A 23,350-nucleotide genomic window follows, 5' to 3' on the forward strand; every position below is an offset into this window, starting at 1 on the left:
GTCGAGTCAATTATTTCCACACATGCTTGTCTGGTTCGCATGCAGAGCGGTGAAGAGAAAAAGTAAAAGACAGAGGGGGGTGGCGGGAAGTGAAGAAGGCTTTGTACCGTAGTTTCCATTCGCCGTTCCAGACTTATATCTTCCGCCAGCTCAGCAAGACCTGCAGAGAAACACACACGGAAGACCAGATTTTTGGACTATTTTTTACCTCAAAATGTTCATATTTTCTTGTTGATTGTGTGTTTTTTTATTAGAATGGTTTCACTCCGCTGCACATTGCCTGTAAGAAAAACAGAGTCAAGGTGATGGAGCTTCTTCTGAAGCATGGAGCGTCGATACAGGCGGTCACTGAGGTAGGCGTGTGTGTGTGTGTGTGTGTGTGTGTGTGTGTGTGTGTCATGGAAACACGGAGTTATCAGTTATTTTTGTAATCAGCTTTCCCAGCAATAAAAGTTGAAGAAGTGCACTTACTCAAAAACTGCACTTAAGCACATCTTTGAACTTTTGACATACTTGTACATCGCGTGTGTACTTGTATTTTATGCTGCTCCTTCAACTCCTCCACATTTCAGAGGGAATAACTGTACTTTTTGTTCCACAAAATCTGCCATCCTACCAAGTATTTCTTTGTCTTTTGTTGAGTGCTTGAAGTCTTTCATAATCTTTAGCTCCTGTGAGATGACGTCTTTAAATCGAGCTCACCGGGTTCACCCGGTTCCATGAATGATCTTTTCTTGAATTTAGAGCAGCGATCCTTTATTCCTTCGTTAAGTTGTTGAAACAGGTTGAAATAATCTGTCTAGACTCATGAAAAGAGGATTTTAACAACTCAATAAGTTCATATTAACAACTAATATAGTGCAGCCCTAAACATATGAACATCATATAAAGTTAAAATAAGCTGCACCAGAATTAACTTGAAATCCTTCTTACATGTTAATGATGACAATAATCCAATAATAACTCATCATTCTAGTACATAAGGAGTACAGTCTAGCTAGTGATCAGTCGACCCCCGCCTCCTTTCAGTCCTTGTCAATGTGTCCTCGGGCAAGACGCTTAACCCCAAATTGCCCCCAATTTGTGAATGTTTAGTCCTGATGGACAGGTGGAACCTCGCATGTTGGCCCCTTGTCATCAGTGCGTGAATGTTTAGTGAAAGGGTGAATGACATGAAGAGTTAAAGCGCTTTGAGTGGTCCGAACACTAGAAAGGAACTTAATGTCGTTTTATTGTCCACTAACTTCCTCCCTCCTCTGTGTGTCTCCTCCTCACTAAACAGTCCGGTCTGACTCCGATCCATGTCGCAGCGTTCATGGGACACGACAACATCGTGCACCAGCTGATCAACCACGGGGCTTCACCAAACACCAGCAACGTGGTGAGTTCTGATCCGGCTGTTTGTCTCGTGTCCTTCTTTGTCCGTACAATGTCATCTAATTGAGTGGTTGGGATATACATTATGTCAGATATAATAATATATCATTTACTTTTGATACTCAAAGTACATTTTGCTGATGATACTTTTGTGAAAGATGAATCTGCAGCTCCTCTTTATTTGCGGAGCTTTATAGTGAGTTCCAGCTCATTGTTTAGCTGTCTGCCTCATAACTTAATGACTTTATGGTGTTGCCTTTATGTCGCAGTAGGCAGCTGCGTTCAGAAAATAACTACCTGCTGAGCAGCAGACAAGCAGACAGAGTTATAGACGAGCTTGATGAACATAATGGAGCGTTTAGCAGCTAAGAAGACCGATTTTCAGGAGGTGGTGGAGACCAAAAACGGAGCTAAAAGAGTTTAAGTCATCAGATGGCCACAAACATGAATCTAAATGGCTGAAATTATCTTTTAATACGTATGTGGGATGATTCATCAACCACTGAAACAAAGCATTCCACAGAGAGAGAGAGAGAGAAAGAGAGAATGATGTAGTTAAATATAGAAAGTCATTGAAGCAGACGGCGGAGAAAACCTCTGTCATTCAGACTGGAGTTAGAGGAAGTCTATTAATGTCATACGTCTGTAAGGAGAGGACCTCTGACTCTCGTCTAGTCCTCACTGCTCACCCCCGTTAACCCTCAAATAGAAGGAAGAGGAGGAACACAAGAGAAAGAGAGGGATAGATGGGATGAAGAGTTGAAAGGGAAGAAGTGAGTAACGAGGAAACAGAGAAAGGGGGGGAAGAGCGCTGCACAGTCAACTCTTCAACCCCAAGTATTTGGTCGCCCACGCCGTGTCTGTGGCCAGGTTACTGTAGAAACGGAGCATTATGGGATGTCATTATGGTGAGTTGGGTGTGGAGAGCAAAGGGGTTTCTCTCTCTCTCTCTCTCTCTCTCTCTCTCTCTCTCTCTCTCTGCCTCCCATCTTAACAGAAAGAGAGTTTTCATGAGGAAGGAGGGCAGAGAAGAATCAAAACTCTGGAGTAATTTATCCCTCTTTCTGGTGTGTGTGTGTGCGTGTGTGTGTGTTTGTGTGTTTTGTGTGTTTGTGTGTGTGTGTTGCAGAGGGGGGAGACGGCGCTCCACATGGCAGCGAGGGCCGGACAGTCGAATGTGGTGCGATATCTGATCCAGAACGGAGCACAAGTCGACGCCAAGGCCAAGGTAGACCACATAATGATAGAAGTCAATTATTTTGTATTTAATATAACGTGTTCAGATCCAGGTACATCCTTAACATCAACCCAGTGAGCTGCTGTGTCGTCTCGGTATCGACTCTAGATGTCTAAAGTTTCTTTGTGTTTCGCCAGGATGACCAGACTCCGCTGCACATCTCAAGCCGTCTCGGAAAGCAAGACATCGTCCACCAGCTGCTGTCGAACGGAGCGTGCCCAGATGCCACGACCAACTCCGGATACACACCTTTACACCTGGCGGCCAGGGAGGGACACAGAGACCTGGCTTCAGCGCTGCTGGACCAAGGAGCGAGTCTGGGCATCATCACCAAGGTAAAGCACATGTGTGGAGGCCGACGCTGCTCAGACACGGGTTGTTTTGATGGCTGAAGGTTGATCCGTGATTCACACACAACACATATACTGTTACTGCCACTTGGATTGAGGATCCTCAGTTACAGTTGACTCTCTGCCAATTGGGTCAGAATAACGTCTCTAGAGTCAGAAAACACAGTTTGTTTGTTTGTGCGTTATTCATTTCATAACAGCAACGGAGCGTTTGATGGCCGCAGTTACGACACTGAGGAAAGTCCCTCAACACTAAATCGAGTCAAGTAGAGGAGATGTTTCCAGATGATACTTTAAACCGTGACTGGATGTTGGCAAACGAATGAATAAAACTGACTCTACTTGAGGTCCTTTTTAGGCTCCGACCACCCAGCAGCCATTGAATCAGTTAGGACAAAGACTGCTATCATCCAAAATGCTGCATATTACATATAAATGCATTGTAGAATGAGATTGTGTTATTGATTTTACAGAAACTCCTTGTTCTAGTTAGAGGCCACTGTTTTTCAAGGGGACGGGTAGCCAGAGTGTTACTCTCCGTATTGATCACCGATGCATTTCAGTGAAGATCACAGATTACTTCATTTCACTTCAAAGGACGGATGAAGCACACATGTGGGCTACAGTCCAAACATAGAGTCGAATATAATCAAAGATAATCTAATAAAAGAATGATGTGTATTCAACTATCGGACAGGCATGATTTTAGATCATTATCATCCGCCACCAACAGATAATAGATTCATAATGTCGAAATGTATGGTCTGGATTCTGTCAAATCACCTAATATATAAACACACACAGAGTCTATCTGGACAGAGTTGGTTCAAGGATCTGTGTTGCCTCATAGCTGATGTCACACACGTTCCCAAACCCAGAGCACGTATTTCATTTCATCACTTTTAAGCACCAAATAATCAGTTCAGTGTAATGTCACGACCCTGAAAAATTAATTAATCAATTATACGTGATTAAACACACATGGTTTTTACGGAGCAGCCGTGTATAGACTCAAGAGAAACCGTGAACTGAAGTGTGAAGTACGACTAAGATTAGATTTCGTAATACATTTGGTTTAATATCCTTTTTCCGGGTCGTTGTGTGTCTCTGCAGAAGGGCTTCACTCCTTTGCATGTGGCTGCAAAATACGGGAAGATCGAGGTCGCCAACCTGCTGCTGCAGAAAAATGCTCCGTCTGATGCCGCTGGGAAGGTAACGCATGTTTAAACGCTGGTGTGTGAGAGGAAGTGATGGTTTTAGCAGGAACACATAAAGAACAGGGCACAGTAAATATCCCTATATGCAACTCACACACGTGTTTGTTTGATAGCTACCCTCAAAGCTTTCTCAGTCTCTTCATCAACACACTGCACTTTACTGTATGTTAACCACCTCACAATCCTTGTGTGTGTGTGTGTGTGTGTCCAGAGTGGACTAACTCCACTGCATGTGGCAGCACACTACGATAACCAGAAGGTGGCGCTGCTCCTGCTCAACCAGGGAGCTTCACCGCATGCAGCCGCGAAGGTAAGAGTCAGTCCTAGTGAGTTAAATCGAATGTTCCTCAATGCACTGATGCACCAAAACCTCTCTCTCTCTCTCGCTCTCTCTCGCTCTCGCTCTCACTCTTTGGCTCTGGGTGAAAGCAGGCTGACCTAGTTTCAGTCACCCACATGCAATTACACTGTGCACTATAGCGGAGAGAAGCATTGTGATTGGCTGGTTGGATTCCCCAACAGGATCCATCGAGGAAGAGCTGCCACTGAAATTAGCTAGGCCCCAATAACTCTCGCTCTCACAGTCAGTGTTTGCAGGCAATGGCCCCAAACAAAACATGGATTTTAGCTAATGTTTTAATATCTTTCGTTATTAAATATCGTTTTTATGCTAAGCTAAACGTCTCCTTATCTTCGTATTTAACATACAGATATAAGAGTCATCCAATTCTCAGCCATAATTACATTTTCCAAAATGAAAAACTATTGCATCAAACAGGAGACTTCCTTAAAGAGATGAGAGAAGCCAACACACATACAGTAACACATAATACTTTATAAATCAAGCAAGTGGTACTTTGTTTAACTCTAAACAAAATCGAGATGTAGATTCAGAATATTCTCTATTTTGACTTCGGGTTTGTGTGCGAGCGGTGTAAGAAAAATCACATAACGTGCACGAAGACACAATCCTCTCCGTTTCTCTGCACCCAGAACGGTTACACGCCCCTCCACATCGCAGCTAAGAAGAACCAGATGGAGATCACCACCACCTTGCTGGAGTACGGTGCCTCCACCAACACCGTCACTCGCCAGGGCATCACTCCGCTGCACCTCGCCGCGCAGGAAGGCAACGTGGACATCGTGACACTGCTGCTGGCCCGAGACGCTCCTATAAACATGGGCAATAAGGTACCACATCTGTATCCGTGTATGTTTGTGTGTGGACTCTTTATCCACAATTCTGTTATTTTGCCAAATATCTGTGCAGTTTCTGGTATGGGTGTGTCAACTTCTGTTCTCTTGTTCTAATGCACAGATCTCTGGATTTTATTGTGCTCTATTCAACACCTTTCTATCCCTGCGTCTGTATATTTAACTCTGTTTGCACATCTTCTCTCTATCTATAGATTTAACTCTGTCTGTATATTTAACTGTCTGTCCTCAGTCCAATCTGACTCCGCTCCACCTGGCTGCCCAGGAGGATAAAGTCAACGTTGCTGAGGTCTTAGTCAACCAGGGAGCTACCATAGACCCAGAGACCAAGGTAAGGATACAAGTGTCTTCTGGTTCATTTATCAAGCAAACATGCCAATTATTCACTGGTTCCAGCTTCTCAAATGTGATGATTTGCTGCTTTTTCTCTTTTTATACCATTTTAAGTTGAGTATCTTTGGGTTATCGACAGTTGGTTGAATATCCAGTTGTCTATCCGGCTGCAGATGGATGGATGGATGGATAGATAATGGATGGATGGATAATAGATAGATGGATAGATGATGGATGGATGGATAGATAGATAGATAGATGGATGGATGGATGGATAATGGATGGATGAATGGATTGATGGATAGATGAATGGATTGATTGATTGATTGATTGATTGATTGATGGATAGATAATGGATGGATGGATGGATAGATAGATAGAAGTATGTTTGGACAAACTGTCAATCTGTATTTTTTAGAAAATACTATTGCCAGTAACCTGGATGACCGTCTCCTTGCTGATCACATTGCTCTGAATGATTTTTTGTACCATCAGCTGGGATACACTCCTCTCCATGTGGCCTGTCACTATGGCAACGTGAAGATGGTCAATTTCCTGCTGAAGAATCAGGCGAAGGTCAACGCGAAGACCAAGGTAACCATTTAGTGTCTGTGCGTAATCATGTCTCTTTTATAAGAGCAGAAGAGATTTAAAATGCACATGTTCAGACCACATATATACATATATATATATATATATATATATATATATATGTGTGTGTTATTGATTGTGTCATCCACTGAGGCGTCAGTGGGAGGAGAATTAATCTAACCTTTCTCTCTTTTTCCCTCCTCGGCAGAACGGTTACACACCTCTCCATCAGGCTGCACAGCAGGGACACACACACATCATCAACTTGCTGCTACATCATGGAGCATCGCCCAACGAACTCACAACTGTTAGTACACACACACACACACACACACACTCATGGTAATACTATATTACTTAAGTTTGATTCTGACATATGACCTTTGTAGATCGTCATCAGTTCTCTTTCTACAAATTCTACCAAATGTACTCGTCTCTGCACAGTGAATAAGATGTGAAACAGCTTCGATGACTCCAGCACTTGATAGTTCTGATTTCCTGATACTGTTTCAAATCAATAACTCGCCTCTATTCATATTTTTCTTTTGTCCAGAACGGGAACAGCGCTCTGTCCATCGCCAGGAGGCTCGGCTACATCTCTGTAGTTGACACACTCAAAGTGGTCACAGAGGAAACTCTGACCACTAAGGTGAGAATGTGTTTGCTGAAATGTATAGTTTGTGAAATACAATTAGAGGCATAATCGTTTAACGCAGTGAACTCCAGCGTGAATTGATTTACTATAATTTCCTAAAATAGCAGCGAAGGCCGAGTACAAACCCTCCACTCTGCAGCTGAGTTTTTCTCTTTAGTAGAAAAAAACGTACTCATGGTCTGCTTTGTCATTTTATTTTATTCGGAGATGAAGTGGTGTCATTGATACTCAAGACTTCCTGTGACAATGTTTCACATTAAAAGCCTTCCAGTGGCTCGAAGGGAACAATCCCTCTCTGTCCTGCTGGAGTTTTTAATGTGAATCATCTGCAGGAAGAGTTAATGTCTATTTTCATTCATAAAAAGATGTCAACTGAAAGTGATGAAAGAAAGCGGTGCTAAAAATAGAGAAACGTGTTCCCTTGAAAGTTGTACAGAAGCATTTGTTCATGCTGGTCATTAAGAGACGTTAATTTAAGACTTCTCTGTCACAACTGACTTGTTTCTGTGTTGGACAGACGGTGATAGAGAAGCACAAGATGAACGTTCCAGAGACCATGAACGAGGTGCTGGACATGTCCGATGATGACGGTAAGGGTTCACCTCACACCTGATTGATGTTTGAATCTGTAATACTTTTAAGTTTAAACGGTTCTCCCCATACAACCGGACCTCAGTCACAAAATCCGGGCGAGTCGACCAAAGTCTATAAAATCCCCGGTTGAGTCATATTTGGCAGAAGCACGTCCCAGTGCTGGTCCGTTGGTTACTAAATTCCCCCACTGTTGATATGGAAACAGTTATGTTGCTGTTGTTGAGTAGTAATTCAGGTGACAAAGCCAACATGATTTCTTTTCCATCTTTAACTTGTGCCATTATATTTCATTATTTGACATTTTAGCGACATTTTTCCATTTTTTTTTGGTTTCCTTTTTTTGCTCTAACCTTCTCCTCCATCCCATTCACACAGTCTTTAAACGCAATGTCCCCGAAATGATCACAGAGGACTATATATCTGATGTGGAAGAAGGTATTTTTCATTTTACTTCATTTTATTTTCTTCTTTCACACCTCTTTCTGTTTGTCCGTCATCTGTTTTCAACATTTCCGCTCTCTTGTTTCTCTCTGGTGTCAAAATTTAAATGTGCTTTATTTGATGGAAAGTAGTAAAAAAAAATACCCCGATGGAGAAGTGCTCTAGTAAAGGTTCTCCATCTTTGTTATTCAAGTCACAGGTACTGTACGCGCTTCCTTCAGCTGCTGCTTCCCGCTTCGACGCTCTCATGCTGTGCTGCTGTATTTTCATGCATCGAAACGCAGGGAATATGCCTTTTACTCCTGGTAGCCATGACAACTGTCTGCATATGGCGTTGCAGAGTGTGTGTGTGTGTGTGACAGATTTCTTTTCACGCTGTGGAGTAGACGGCACACACACACAAACACACACACTCAAATCCTTTGTCTTCGGAGGGCTTGTCAGTGACACTTCCATTGTAGTTTCACTCATTCGGGCCAAAAGCAAACACGGTGTCAGCTGCTTGTGTGTTTATGTGTATGTATGTGTGTGTGTGTGCGTGTGTGTTTACTTTGTGTCTCTCTTTTTCTCTTGGTCTCTAGTGTGACTGAAAAGCGGCTGAACTTGAACTTTTCACTCACTCTCTCTGATGAGATTGGGGGAGGGACAAAAAAAACCAACTTGAACTTGATATATTGAGATTTTTCAATCAATAGCTGGTTTCATTTCTGCCCTCCGGTGTTTTTATTAAAGCGTCTGCATTGATGGTAAAGAATGTTTCATGCTGTCTGCACAGAAATCTTATTTCCTCAATAGTTTAATTCCCCACATTTGGTTAAATGTGAGCCGATATCGTGAGATTAAGAGACCGAGGTGTGCCGTAGTTTCTGCTGGTCAGAGGCATCTTCTGCTTCTGTTCTTTATGTTTCTTGAAATTCCTTCTGGCTTGAATCAGGTCGGCTTCGCTTTACGCTTTAGGAGAAGGCGCATGTCGAAGATCATGTCACAAATTTCTGTTTGTGCACTGAGCTCATAAAGATTTATAGTGGAAATTAGGGTTTGTAATCTGGGTCGGGCCCAAAACTGCTGCAGCGGCTCAGGCTTTGGGTCGTTCTTGGACAGAAACTATATGCAGTGTCAGCAGGGTCGGGGCACATATCTCCGGGCAGTATTATGTAACATACAGTAAGTCTCTTTATAGAATGGCCTGTGCAGGATGTCGTAAAGGTTCTGGCTCTTGGCTCTGAATATGTTGTGTGTTCATGTTTTTTAGTGAACCACACTTGCAGTAGATGAGTAGAAAGCAGAACACAGTGTGAGCAATGGGATGAGTTGAGAAAGAACTGGACTCTCACTAATATGCATTGATGCATGAATATTGTAGGTATTCCAAAAGGGTTGGAAAAAACAGTTGAAGGTGTATTTGTGCTTCATTTGAACAGAGATGGATGTTGGAAATATCTGCATCAGCTATTCTTGTAAGTCCAAAAACCCGATGAGGTCGCAGTAACTAACTCCAGTAACCGGTCTGAGGTGGTGCAGCTAAACCAATTCTAATTTTATATCTATATTAATGTGCATGTTTTGCTCTCACACTGAATTTGTGTGCGAGTTGTTGTCTGTTTTCTTTTTCTTTTTTGCTTGTAGAGTCGCCATCTTTAATTTCTGATCTAAAAATAGGATGTGTAACTGTAAGCACACACACACACACACACACTCTCACTGCGCTCACATACCAGCTGAGTAACAGCAATGATTAACATCTCCAATAACACACACGGTCCACGATCTAAATCAGGACGCCCCGCTAAACCCGCTGCAGTCTTTTAGAAACTGTTGTGGTCTCTCCCAAAGAGTTTCTTCCAGCGCTGTAAAGTTAATTCATATGTGGTCAGGTTGGGTATAAAAATCATGAAATAACTAAACTATTTATGAGGCAATAACACATTTACCACATGCTGGCTGACGTTTGATGTCACTTTTCCACAATTGATCTAGTTTATAGTCATCTCGTGTTTTTCAAGTGTTGCATTTAAGGCGAAGATCACAAATCAGTGGAACGTTTTCATCGTTGGCCCTTCATGCCTGTCTTTGGCTTTGACATTTCATGTTCTAAATATAGCAGCATGCAGGACTGTTAATGAGAAAGCAACCGACTCACATGTCAAATGGCAGTTGATCGTCATACTGTAACTAATATAATCTTATATTGATGATTTACATTTAGACTCAAGTACAAACAAACTTGACTTTGACTCACTGAGACTTGACCTGAGACTCTGAAACAAAAACATTAAAGTCAGTTTTGATTTGGTTAAATCCTGGAAACCTTGAATATTTAATTCTTAGAGATAATCTTAGATAATCTTTATACAGCTTCGGACAGAAAATGTTCAGCCGCTGTGTCGCTTTAATTTTCAGCATTGAGACCCCAAAGACTCACATCAGACCTGCAGCTTCCTCGACCTGCCGTTAAGGATTCAAGACTTGATTCTTAAAGTCTTGCAGTTGCAGTCCGTCTCAATGGATTCAAAGGTTAATTTGTCACATACAAAAGTAATATATGTAGGAAAGTAGGAAAATTTCAGATAGATAAACTCTCTGTATGTTACCATTTCACCATTTCTGCATCATTTTAATGCCGTGTTCTGATCGGTTGGATTGAAGATGAGGGTTGTAGCAGCTTTTTATACACACACGCTCTATTATTTGTCTTATTAAGAGAAGTTTCATTAGTAAAGACAGACAAGCACACAGATGCAAAAACCCTGAGTTATGAATTTCTGCATTCGCCTCTTGAGGTGACAGAAAGTTGTTAGACACGCGGAAGCTGCTGGAGGTTGTGAGATGCTGAAGTAAACAGTGAGCTTACTGACATAAAGGAACGTGTGCTGTTTAGTAGATGGAGAGATAATCAAAGCACACAGACAGGAAGGAGACAGACTAGTCAATATAAAATCAAAATAAAGCAAAAAGATGACAAAATAAAAGAGTTATGGAGGATGTATGTAGTTTAGATGTTGGACAACTTAGCCTGAGTCACACACCCACTTACTATTTCTGTCCTGCAGTGAGCTCTAGGTGTCACACACACACACACACACACACACACACACACACACACACACACACACACACTGGATAATCCTGGTTTGGTAGGCGGGAGAAAGCTGAACTGTTTGTGTGAGAGCCGGGCTGTGAAAGAGAGACAGACTGTGTGTGTGTGCAGGAGAGAGAGAGAGAGACAGAGAGAGAGAGAGAGAGAGAGAGAGAGAGAGACAGGCAGGCAGAGGGTTGAAGGAAGAGGAAAAGTAAGTTCAGGGTTTGCAACTCCAGCAAACTGGACTTCTGGCTGGATGAAGTGCTTTAAAGCAGGAGGTGAGTTGTGGCTCGTTCGGGAGGAGGTTTTGAATGGGTTGGAATGTCGCCAGATGGGGTCTGTGAAGTGTGTGTGTGTGTGTGTGTGTGAGGGAGAAAGTTTCAGGGAGTGGGGGGGAGGGGTGCTGTAGCAGCAGCAGGGGATAAGGGGACAGGAGGGTGAGGCGGGGGTCTCCGGTGCTTTGTGGTTCACTGGAATGCGTTCCTTTATCTTTCCCGTTCCTTCGCCTGCATGCACTTGCTCCTCCGCTCTTTAACTCCTCCTCTCCTGCTTTCAACTGTGGGCTCAGCGGTGCATCAGTAAGCTACAGGATCTACAGTAACACGCTGCTCCCTGTCTCCCTGATAGTCCTGTAACGTATGTTTCAAACACTTCTTTTCGTATAGCTTGACTTGTTTGCTGTGATGACAGACTTCTGCTGTGTGCGTGTTTTGTTTTTGTACATTAATCTGTGGTCAGTTATTATATTTTGACATTTTGAACTGTTGTTGTTGCCGTTACTGTTTGCTCACTAAACTAACCTGACAGCGAAAAGTTACTGACATCAGCGCTTTCTGTTGTTTGCAAAGCTTTGCTGTTAACATTTGTTTGTCATCTGAGGGAACGGAGACAATAAGCCTTTAGTGACAGCAAAGACTTTTGTTTGTGTTTCGCTTGTTGGAGCTGAGCTGGAAAGCAGCCTCTGGGCAGAAGCTGCATTCATCCTTCTGACTAAAAGAGCAGCACTGTTCTGTGTGCACGACAACAACAAGAATACGATTTGCATTTATAGACTTTCCCGCTTTTAAACTGTCACACGATCTCAGATGAAGCAGGTACAGAGTGCCGCAGCATCGCTCACTGGTTCCCTTTTGGATTATTGCAGAAAATTATCTCTTGTGGCGAACAAACGTTTATGATACTTCAGCAAGATAATCCTCACAAATAAACACCACTTTTTAGATTTTTGATGCGTGAACGCAATCAGTAAAAGTAAAAAAGCTAACGTTGGGCTAAAGGAACTCCACCACGGTCACATGACTTCATGTCACCACCACTGAGATAAAGGAGGACTAGCCAGCGTGAAGACATTTCATTATTTCGAGACGAGGGAACAGAATGTGCTAAATCACTGACTCATTCCTGGGTTTTAGGACTCATTCCTGCAGAACTCTGTTGACTTCATTCATTCTCTTTACAATGTCTCACCTTGCGTGTCTTCCACCTTGCAGGTGACGATGCAATGACGGGGGACACGGACAAGTATTTGGCCCCCCAGGACCTGCGGGAGCTCGGGGACGACTCGCTCCCTCAGGAGGGCTACATGGGCTTCAGCGTGGGCGCGCGGTCACAGAGGTGAGACACACTACGACACTACAACCCTCTGAGTTGATGATCAATATCATGACTATTTCTGAGTTTGTTTAGGCAAAATGAAGCATATAGAAGTCATTAAATAAATTACAGAGAGGTTTGTTGATGTGTGAAGGCATTTTTAACTGCAAAATTTAAAATAATCCATCTTGACAGTTGTAGAGAAACAGAGACGCTGTTGTAGCTCGTTAGCTGTGTCACATCAACGACTTTTAACCTTTGTTGGAGTTTAACCTCTTTCCCAAAGAGGACAGGTATAAGACAAGGAGTCGATGGCACAGAAAATGTCTTTTGAATCCACTAAATGAACTTATTGTCGGCTGTTATCTCGCTAGCCACAGTAGCTCTGCAAGTAGTCGCGGCATCACCAAACTTCCTACAACCACATGTTTAACAGAGAGGACTTTACGATGTGATTGGGTCTTTAAAACACAGATCGCTGTGTTTGGGTTCCTCATTAAAATGGTGGAAAGGAAATCGCTCGTGACTCAGTAGAACAGGAAATTGCTCCACAGCTCTTCTTGTTCAAAAAGAGAGGAAACCTTTTAACAAAAGAGCAAAGTGTGATCTTAGACAGGAAGCAACAGCGTTTATGGAAATTGTCTTCTTTTTTTTAAATTGCAGGCATGTGGTAGACATTTCCACGTGGTCTCTTTTGTTTTTTGGTAATTACAGAACACTAAGGTATCATTTAATTTAATGAAGTCGTTTCCTGTTGAAATCCTTCTTTAGTGAGGTTTTACGTTATTCTGACCCCCGACACACAGAGTTTTCTCTCTCCGGTGGGAGGTCAGAGTTCGCTTTCTGTGGCGTGTTGAACAGAAATATTGACAGTTGTGCAACCCGCTCGAGAGGGAGGAGGTTATTGAATATCTGAGCAGTGACACACACGGACATTGAGCCACAGGAAATTAGAAACATGTTCGATTCCATGGCCTTGAGCCCTGGGTTACGTCAACACACACTGTTTGAGTGGGGGTGGGATGTCGCTGTGCGAGTGTGTGTGAATTGGTTTAATAAATTTACTGGTCCGCTGTAGGAACGGGCTCAAATCACTTCCAGTTCAGTCAATTTAGGAAGTGAATTATCTACAAAAATCACTACGAGTGAGTTGAAAGAAAGTTGTAGTTGTGTCGTGTTTGTCGTTTGTTCTTTTTCATTCATTTGTATAAAACGTTTAAACGCTGTCGATACATTATCCTCCTGAAAAGGCATCAGTCTTAATATGAAGTGGTGACGTGGGAGGAGCCGCTTGGTCCTGAGGTAGTAGTTAACTTATCACTTTAAAGCTGCACTAATCAACATTTTAATGCTAACAATAGATCAAAAGACTGTGGTGTAATGGGAAAAGGGTTGCTCATAGTGACAAACCCACAGAGATGTATCACCCCGACTCTGCAGTTCCCCTTTTCTTTGCATCTTTGAGCTCATTGTTTTGGTTTTAAGGCGTGCAACGTTATACTGTTTTGTTGCAATCTCATTTTTACTTTTACTTGCAGACAGACAAAGTGGTGTTCATACAGTACAGTAGTCAATTCAGACCAAAAACAGCTAAAAAGAGAGTAAATATTGGACTAACATTCACACATCCACACACTGACTTGTAACCATGAATTTTTAGTGCATAAACCAGATTTCTTTTTTAATGCCCGTCATTTGTTCTGATGATTAAACCAAGAGTTTCATAGCCACCCAGCCTTGAAAGTGCCAAATTGCATCTGGAACCCTGGACGCCTGAAATAACTCCTCACAACTCTGTAATGAATCTTTTTAGGCTCATTAGGTATAAACTGTGCACGTTTCAGTCAGACAGCGAGCAGTGAGGATGGCAGGCCGAGCGACAGGGAGTCAGTGAGACAGTCAGTCAGTCAGACGGACGGACAGACAGTCAGTCAGTGAGACACCTGGCATGATTCTATCAGCCTGTTGTTGTCCTCTCTGCATCTCTCTCCCTCCTCTGTGTGTTCATGATCTTTTATTCTCTCCCCGTGTCCGTTTCTTAATGTTAGTCCCAAAGTCAGGTAAGGCTGAAGGCATGAAGAGCCCCCCCCCCCCCATCTCACCCCCCCTCCCTGCCCTGACACCCCCAGACTCTCTACTTTGTGGTCTGATGTAATACATATTTACCGTGTATGTTTGACTACTAACTTGATGATTTTGACCAGTTTTGTTTTTAACACTGCTGACATCAGGCGCTGTGTTTTGTCCTGTGGTTCCCTCGTGTGATCTTTTTGTCTTACTTTCAGTTGAAAACAGTTCTGCCGTGTTCCCCCGCTTGTAAGAGAACAGCCTGTTGTGTTTTTTTTGCTTTGGTGTTTGATTGTGGCTCTCGTATCATTAATGCCGGGGTCTTTGTGGTTTAGCCACAAAGGTGGAGCTTTGCATCATTTTGGTTTTGTGTGTGGAATTTTCCTTCATCGAGCTTCCAGGGACCTGAACTGATATTTATCTGTAGGCGATAGCCTTCATCAGTTTAGTGTCACGCAATGGACAGTGCAGAATAATCTCACTGTATGTTGCCTTCAGAAAGTTATGTACATTTCAAACTAAATGTACATTAAAACGCACATTAAAACTGCTTTAATGATAAAAATTCTTTGAGAAATTACTATTTATTTTGAAAAGAAGAAAGTTTATCAAACCAGATGTGATTTTATGTTTTGCTAACAACAGTTTATCCTTTCAAAGTGTCATACATTGATTACATTTTGTGCTATTTTGTGCCACTAACTCATTTTATTTATTTTGTATATTGTTTTGCATTTAATGGAACTTAAAAAACAATCAATTATCACAGTTTGGGGGAGGGGCCAGTTTGTCATAGCTGACACAAGCTGGTGGCGGCTGATGTTTTAAATTTAGGCATTTTAAAGCTTCCATCATAATTAAATTAAATTCTCCAAATTGAGCAATAAAAGCAGGATCACTGAGCTACATTCCTCTGTGAAGATTCAGTTATAGTCTGAAATGAAGAAGAAATATTTGAATCACATGATAAACATTTTTTGTCTGAAAAACACAACCTTTTTTTTGTTTTCTTGAGAAAACCTGTTACTTTATTATCCCGAGATAGCGAAATACTTCTTCAGATATCTTAAAAAAATATATATTTTAACCAGGACCTTTTTCTGCTTCCATAGCTTCGTCATCTCACAGTCAGAGTTGTGTGTTTTCCATGTTTAGCTCCAGAGCAGCTCCTCACAGGCTAATTGGTTCACATGTTTTTTTTTGTTGGTTTGCTTGTTTGGAGCTGTTGTAATTGCGGTTGAGACGTTGCAGGCGTACATTTCATCACAAGTCATTGCTCAGGAATGCTCTTCATTTGCCTCATAAAAGTCTCTCTGAAACAAACAAACATCACGTTTTTACCGCCACTGACAATTTATCAGGAACGAAACGTACTTACAGCAAATTATCTGCAATTTCCTGTCCTGTTGCTGTGTCCGCTGTCCATCATATAGAAGTCTGCTTCATAAGCTTCATAAGGCTTTCAGGGCTTTTGAATTGTGTGCTGGCATCGTGAAGACTGAAGAGGCTAAAAAAGGTGTAAAAAAGGTCACTTCTTCCAGTCTCTGAGTTTTGTTTTGGAAACACTTGAATTCGCTCTTCAGAAGAGTTCTTTATTTCCTTGTGGTTGTTGTTGTCACTGGTGGCATTCAGTCAGGTTCCTGGAAGCTGCATGCATTTAATGTGTTTATGTTTTGTTTTTCTGTTCACTTTCACACCCACCCCTCCTCCCAACTCCTCCTCCTCCTCCTCCTCCTCACCTTCCCCTCTCCATCATTGTGACTGTTGTCTTGGTAATCCGTGACTTCTACGGCAACCACACCAAGCCTGCGTTCCTTCAGTTCTGATAGGTCCAACACGCTGAACCGGAGCTCGTTCACGCGGGACAGCATGATGATAGAGGAGATGCTGGCCCCCAATAAGGAGATGGTACGTACTGGGTGTCTTTTTATTACTTTGTCCCTCTTGCTGTATTTCTGTCCCTCTCCGTCAGTGATCTTCATTGACTTCAAGAAAGAGACACAGTTCTGTCTCCAAATGTGCCAAAAAGTTAAGCAACGCAACAATCCCCCTACACCTGAGATGGTGTTGACATAAAGTCGACCAATCCCGTTACGTTTAACTGAAAGAGGAGCTGAGATTAGTGCTGCTGTCTCAGAGGGATTATTGTCACGGCTCTCTTTTTACTAAGACTGCAGCAAAAATGTCTCTTAAAGTAAAAAAGTGGATTCAGGTGAAACTCCGTAGAGAATGTATCCCACGAGCCAAACGACAACACGACTTTTACCTCTTTGTTATATTTAACGACATAACAAAGATGTATCTGTGCTAGAAACGTGTTCTCATCTTCTCCTTAGTGTCGGTTCATGATTCAAAATGAATGTTCGGCTGAAGTAGAAGTTTCTTAAAAGACTATAATGTGCCCCGTTAGAAAGACAAGACAAGATCACCTGTGCTGTGTTAGAACATGTACGATGTCATCGGCAGAATGATACCTGAGTTTAGCTACTGACACCGACTAAAACCTTTTTTTGTTTGTTTCCTTATTCTTGGGAGTATAAACATGTTTTTTCATTTATTGAAATATGCCAAACCTCTCCATGCGTCAGCGTTAAATAGGTACTTTGTAGTATTACACTTCCATGCAGTTAGAGAACTTGTTCGAGAGCACTGCCGTCATTGCCGAGACATTGATTGAAGAGCCTTAAGCAGGCCCAAAACACACACTGTATCCTACATTTCCCATAATGCAACCCGATGCGCCCTTGTTGCCTGTTGAAGCTCCACGCACCCGACACTATACCTCACGGGTAATTTTCTCAGACTGTAGTCAGCTCGTCCTTAAGGGTTAACCATGACTAGTACATCGACCTGATCTCATGGGAAGGTGTCTGAATAGCACCACATTTCCATGTGTCATCATTTTAGGCCTTTTGTACGTCATTTTACTGTTATGTTTAGGCAATAAAACTAAGGTAACGGCGGTTAGGTTCAGGAAAAACATCTCATTGCACAGAAAATAACCCAACAAATGTCGTGTCACTCATAAACAATACGACAGAGAACTTGAACCTGTTTGTCAGGAGGAGTCTGCTAATTAGTCTGAAGAGTGCTTGATGAGAATAAGAATCTGTGAATGTAACATCTGCTAAACAACAACTGGTCTCCTCTCACGCTGCTCCAGATGCTCTGTAAGGAAAGGTCTTTCATTGTAGAGAAACACAATAAGGTAGATGTTCAAGTGCATGTGAGAGTCTGTCATTCAGTATTTTCATTCGTTAAATGTGGTATGATATTATCTCACAGCATGTATATCTTTATCGTTTCCTCTTCATTGTTATAAAGTGGACTGATCCATTTGTGTTGGCGATGAATAATTAGATCCTTCCTTCATTTCACAACACTGCATGCACAGTGTCAGTGTTGCGATTGTTCTCATTAACGCATCTTCTTTGAAATAATTCTCCTAATATCAGTGTTTCTGTTCATGTCAGAGCCTCTTTGGAATAGAAATATTGCATACATATGATTTAATGCAAAACCATGTGACATAACGCCAGGTTACATTATGTGATTGCATCTATTCACTGTGTACATCTGATGCTGGTTTCTGTCTTTGTAACCATCCGTAAAATTGTGATTTTTCACTTTAAAAAAAAAACGACGATTCAGTTTATTTTCTCCTTTTTTTCCCACAAATACACTGAATTAATTGCTGGTGTCCGAATGAAATATTTATAACTAAAGATTTGCTTTTTTTTATAATGACAGCTGCCGTAGTCGCCCATGTGTAGAAACGATTTTATGACTCAGCCATAAATCCTGCAGGTGGTAGCCTCCCAGGAGTGAGGCCATCCGTCCTCAGAGGAGGCGTCATCTCGATGTGTCATAGCTCACTGCTGGCACTTCCAGACTAACATGGCAACCCCCCGAGCAGATTTATGTGTCGGCACTTGTCTGCCCTCATTTTGGATGACTTTACATAAATTCCAGCCATCTTTTTATTGACAGATTTTAGAAGGTTTTCTTGTCAGAGATACGATTTCTACGAGACACAAATGTTCATCAACACAGGCTGCATTTTCTTCATTGTTTCTCTTTTCTTTGGTTATTTAACTGCATGGCTCCATGATACATTTTTTTTTTAATCAAACGCCCATTCAGATATTATTTCTCTCCTTTCCTCTCGTGCACAATGACCTCGTTGTCTCCTCCTCAGCATCTGGCGGTGGCTAAGGACTTTGACAACGACTCTCTGAGGAGATACAGCTGGACTGCAGACGCACTGGATAACGTCAACCTGGTCGCCTCTCCGATACACTCTGGGTAAGCACAGACCAATGGATGAGGAAGGACACAAGACACCTGCTTGTCTTTGTTCACACCTACCTGGTAGTTATCCTCTGTGTGTCGTCCCTTCTCCTTTTCTTTCCCCCCTTTGAGAAAACGGCTCCTACCTGCAGCGGTTTCTCTTCACCTTCTCTGATTGTTTGATTGTAAAACAAATGTGTTAGCAAAAGTTACACTTCCTTCATTTCTGTATATATTACTGTATAATAACACGGTACCAAAAAGAAACAGCTTGAGAGAGACTTGGCTCTAGTTTCTTTCTCTGTTTAACCCAAATCCACCATCACCTGCTTCTGCAGGTTCAGGTAAATCATTGACCTCCACACGTGACTCACCGAACTGCGGAAACGAAGGCGACGTAATTTAAAGCAAAAGTTTAACATTGTCGGAAATACGCTAATTCGCATTCTGGCGGACAGTTGGATAAAAAAAACTGATACCGTGTCTGTCCGGTAAATAATATGAAGAAAAGCAGGCAGGAGATGGTTAGCTTAGCTTAGCTTAGCTTAGCACGAATACTAGAAAAGGGTGGAAACAGCTGGCCTTGTTAAAATTCCGCCTACCTACACTTATATAAAATACCTCTGCTGACTTCCATACTTGTTGATTTGCATAAAAAGGTTATTTACAGATAAATAGTTAACTTCCTCAACAGATCTCACGATCAGCAGAAGTCCGCTTCTCCGCGGTCTTGGTTCGGTTGTACCGGGGTTTGATTGACAGCTTTCACATTGGCCCATTAACTTTGTTTTAACTTTTAACCAAACCAAACCGGTTAGTTGGGAAACCATCCTAACTCTCCGCCAGAAAGCGAATGAGCGCGTCTCTCCCGAAAATGTCGAGCTGATCCTTTAAAGGGCTCCTTGGTAATCGTCTCCTCGGTGGTTTTTTTCCAATGGCAAAGCTCTGTTGTTGACCTGTCGCTCCTGCGTTGCTTTGTCGTCCATCCTGCAGTTTTTCCTCTCCGCTCCCGCAGTACGACAGCAGGTGATTGACTGTGATTGGTCGCCCTCTTTTGTCTCCACCACTACCTTGTGTTGTTGCCCACACCCTCCCCTCTCTGTTCACCTCATAACATCTGTGTTTGCGCTCCTCACACATGAACTGTGTTGTTACAGATCTGGATTTCTGTGGAAATCTTTTGCGAGTTTCTTAACCGATCTGAATGAGTTTGTGGTTCAATAAACACGGCAGAATGTGACTCTGTGCAGCTGGATCTGAATGTGTTTTTAAATTATTGCAACCACAGATAACATGTGTGTTCATGTAAGTTCATGTATTTCAAAGTCTGTGAGTGAATCTTTACATTTTCTTTAGACTTAATCCTACTTTTCAAAGGATTAGTTTATGCAAAATGGCATACCATGTGTTCAAAAGCATTGATACTAACATCACATCTTGTTCACCAAATTGCATGGTGTGAATCTGAGTGTGTGTGTGTGTGTGTGTGTGTGACGTGATCTCCTTCTTTGATTCACACACAGGGCTACAATACCTTCTAATATGGATAAAACACAGGTTACACTGGAGGCTCCTGTGTTGGCGTCTTGGCTAATTCATCCACACAAAATATTATCCACTAAAGATTATTTGTGACATTTACTTGAGCAAGTTGGTGTTTTTCTAATAGTGCACACCACTTCTTTAGCCATAGCCAACACAGAAAACTCTTTACATTTCTTTATCTCTCTTCTCTTTTGCTCACACTTACTTACTTCGTGTGTTTTGAGGATCAAAGCATGAGAAGGGAGTTCACCTCAACTAAAGCTCCTCTCTCTCCATCAACACTGCTGTTGAATTAATGTGTGTTTTTACTTCTCGTTCCATTCCTTTTCCTATATCCTCTCCTCTTATCTCTTTTTCTCCCAACATGCTTCTCTTTCTCTCACTCTTTCTCTCTCTCTCTCTGCTATCACTCTTTGTCTCTTTCCTTTTTTTTCGCGCTCCGTCAGGTTCCTGGTCAGCTTCATGGTCGACGCCCGGGGCGGCTCCATGAGAGGAAGTCGTCACAACGGCATGCGCATCATCATCCCGCCCAGGAAGTGCACGGCGCCCACCAGGATCACCTGTCGACTGGTCAAGAGGCACAAGCTGGCGTCGCCTCCCCCGATGGTGGAAGGAGAAGGCCTGGCCAGCCGACTGGTCGAGGTCGGTCCGGCGGGAGCTCAGTTCCTCGGGTAAGACTCGATGTTGTCTTCAAACCTCACCGAAATTGTTGCCGTTTGCTTAATCGCTTATTTTCCTGCACTTGAGTTGGGTGACTTGACATCTCCTTCCTTTCCGCTTCTTGCCATCCGCCATCTCCAGCCATCTGCGTTGATATCATGAAAGTGTGAATCGAGTGTGTATGGGCATGTTTAGGTGGAATACCTGCTGTTTAATTTGCAGTTTTTAAGTGTAATTGTTGCAGTGTGCTCGCCCTCAAGCATCAAGTCCAGCTTTGGCAAAGTAAAGGCAACATCACTAACAGATGTACAAGTGGAAATTGTGGAAAAAAGAAGTAAATATCTGCACATATTTCAGTTTTATATACATTAAAACTGTGGCAGGAAGTGTGTCAAAGCCAATGGGAATTATAAATGTGGCTCAACTGAATGGAAAGGCTTTTGATTGCCTGTTTAATGCATTTAATTACAGCTTAATATGTCTGCATCTTTGATAAAGAGGGTTCTGAATACTTCTTCCACCACTGCTTATTATCATCCGTTAGCAATTAGATTCACCGTCATTAGATGTAATCAATACACCGTGTGTGTATTTACCAGCCAGAAACGGATAGTGTGAGTGAGTAGTTGCCAATACTGATGTCACTGATGAGTACTGCACAGACGGGAATCTTGTTACTGATTTTAGCTGCTTTCACTGACTTTGCAAGTTGTGTGTTCTGTGTATGTACCTGGGTGTGTGCGTGGGTGTTTCATTATCTTGCGGACGCAGTAAACTACATCTTCCCAGAAAGCTGCCAGCCCTTAATGAAGGCGAGAGCCTGGTTAGTCCAGTGCTACAGCTGGGACCCAGAGGAACTAGATTTGTTGGGTAGGAACCAAACATAGCATCCCCCCCCCCCCCCCCCCCCCCCCACCCCCACCCTGCTCCTCTCCCTTCCTGTACGTCCCGCCTCCCTCGCGGGAAAACGACATGACCGAGGCTGATTCATGCTGATGGATATGATTATTTTACCCATCTCTGTTGATTTGTCAGGAAAACAGCCATGTAGTTTTGGGAAGAAATCAATGACGTTGTGACCATTTCAAAGGGAGGACAACTAGTTGCTTATTACTTGTGTTAAAAGTTAGTTGGATGATGGATCCACCACAGAAAAGAAGATTGTTTTAGCCTCAATAACATCCCGGGAAGAGACGTAGAATACAGCGTTTACATTTCAGATATAAGAATTCTTCCTAAAACTACACAGTATAACTTTCCAGCCACTTTCATTTAGAGACCATGGAATTTATTTATTTATTTCAGAAGCTTTCGGTGGAGCCTCTGATGTCACTGAAAGTAAAGGTTTCGATTGGCTGTTCGGACTGGACTGCGCTTGTTGGGCATGAGCCGTTCCCTCCTCAAGCCGAGCATCATCCTGCTTCTCATGACCGCTGTTATTTTTTTACTTCATCTTTTTACGACCGTTTTTTTATGTCATCCCACAATATTTGTGTGTCATTTATTTCCAGAGACATTAGAAGAAAGAGTTTGGCTGAGTTGCACTGATCCACACTGTGAACCTTCAGCGCTACGGCTCAACTCAGAAGGGTTGTTCAGCTACGCAGTAAACACACCGTGCTTCAGTGGACACGAGGCCTTTTGTGAATTGTCAACGTAGAATCTTGATCATATTGACAAAATAACATTTCTCTTCTCCTGGTACTTTAAGTATTTCTTCACAAAAATGTAACTTTGCTATTGTGACTGTTTTAAGCACCTTTTAAATGTATATACTGAATAAGCAACGTCAAAGTTGTTGCCAAATAAAACCGTCCTTATAGAATAGAGATAAATAACTTTTAACTAAATAAATAATATATTTGAATAAGTAACTATATTTTCATAGACGAATGCGGCCGGCGGATTTAACCGCTATGTGTTGTGCTCACAAGCGCCGAGTAAAGAACAAGCACATTGTTGTGAGAGCAGTCGTCCTCCCGGACAGGTGAAGGTGTTTTTAGTTATTTAATCCCATAACAGTTGTGTGAAATTGGTCAAAACAAAAGACAATATTGATGTATGACAACGCAGCAATGATGGCTGATCTACTTCTGCTTACAACCT

General features: G+C 42.3%; 1 protein-coding gene across 1 annotated transcript in view; it reads left to right on the top strand.

Moving 5' to 3' along the window:
* The window catches only part of LOC306712833 (uncharacterized protein), a gene marked incomplete at its 5' end in the record, with an annotated part of 90,047 nt that overhangs the window by 34,620 nt on the left and 32,077 nt on the right, over positions 1 to 23,350 (top strand). Inside the window, 17 exons of the mRNA XM_079182259.1 lie at positions 255 to 353; positions 1,283 to 1,381; positions 2,507 to 2,605; positions 2,752 to 2,949; positions 4,078 to 4,176; positions 4,393 to 4,491; positions 5,175 to 5,372; positions 5,629 to 5,727; positions 6,225 to 6,323; positions 6,529 to 6,627; positions 6,874 to 6,969; positions 7,493 to 7,565; positions 7,945 to 8,004; positions 12,580 to 12,703; positions 16,555 to 16,657; positions 18,948 to 19,054; positions 21,031 to 21,255. Coding sequence (XP_079038385.1) covers positions 255 to 353; positions 1,283 to 1,381; positions 2,507 to 2,605; positions 2,752 to 2,949; positions 4,078 to 4,176; positions 4,393 to 4,491; positions 5,175 to 5,372; positions 5,629 to 5,727; positions 6,225 to 6,323; positions 6,529 to 6,627; positions 6,874 to 6,969; positions 7,493 to 7,565; positions 7,945 to 8,004; positions 12,580 to 12,703; positions 16,555 to 16,657; positions 18,948 to 19,054; positions 21,031 to 21,255 — 1,976 coding nt within the window. The remainder of the gene's footprint in view (positions 1 to 254; positions 354 to 1,282; positions 1,382 to 2,506; positions 2,606 to 2,751; positions 2,950 to 4,077; positions 4,177 to 4,392; positions 4,492 to 5,174; positions 5,373 to 5,628; positions 5,728 to 6,224; positions 6,324 to 6,528; positions 6,628 to 6,873; positions 6,970 to 7,492; positions 7,566 to 7,944; positions 8,005 to 12,579; positions 12,704 to 16,554; positions 16,658 to 18,947; positions 19,055 to 21,030; positions 21,256 to 23,350) is intronic.

Source organism: Pholis gunnellus (genome assembly GCF_910591455.1).
Source record: "Pholis gunnellus genome assembly, chromosome: 21".
Lineage (NCBI taxonomy): Eukaryota > Metazoa > Chordata > Actinopteri > Perciformes > Pholidae > Pholis > Pholis gunnellus.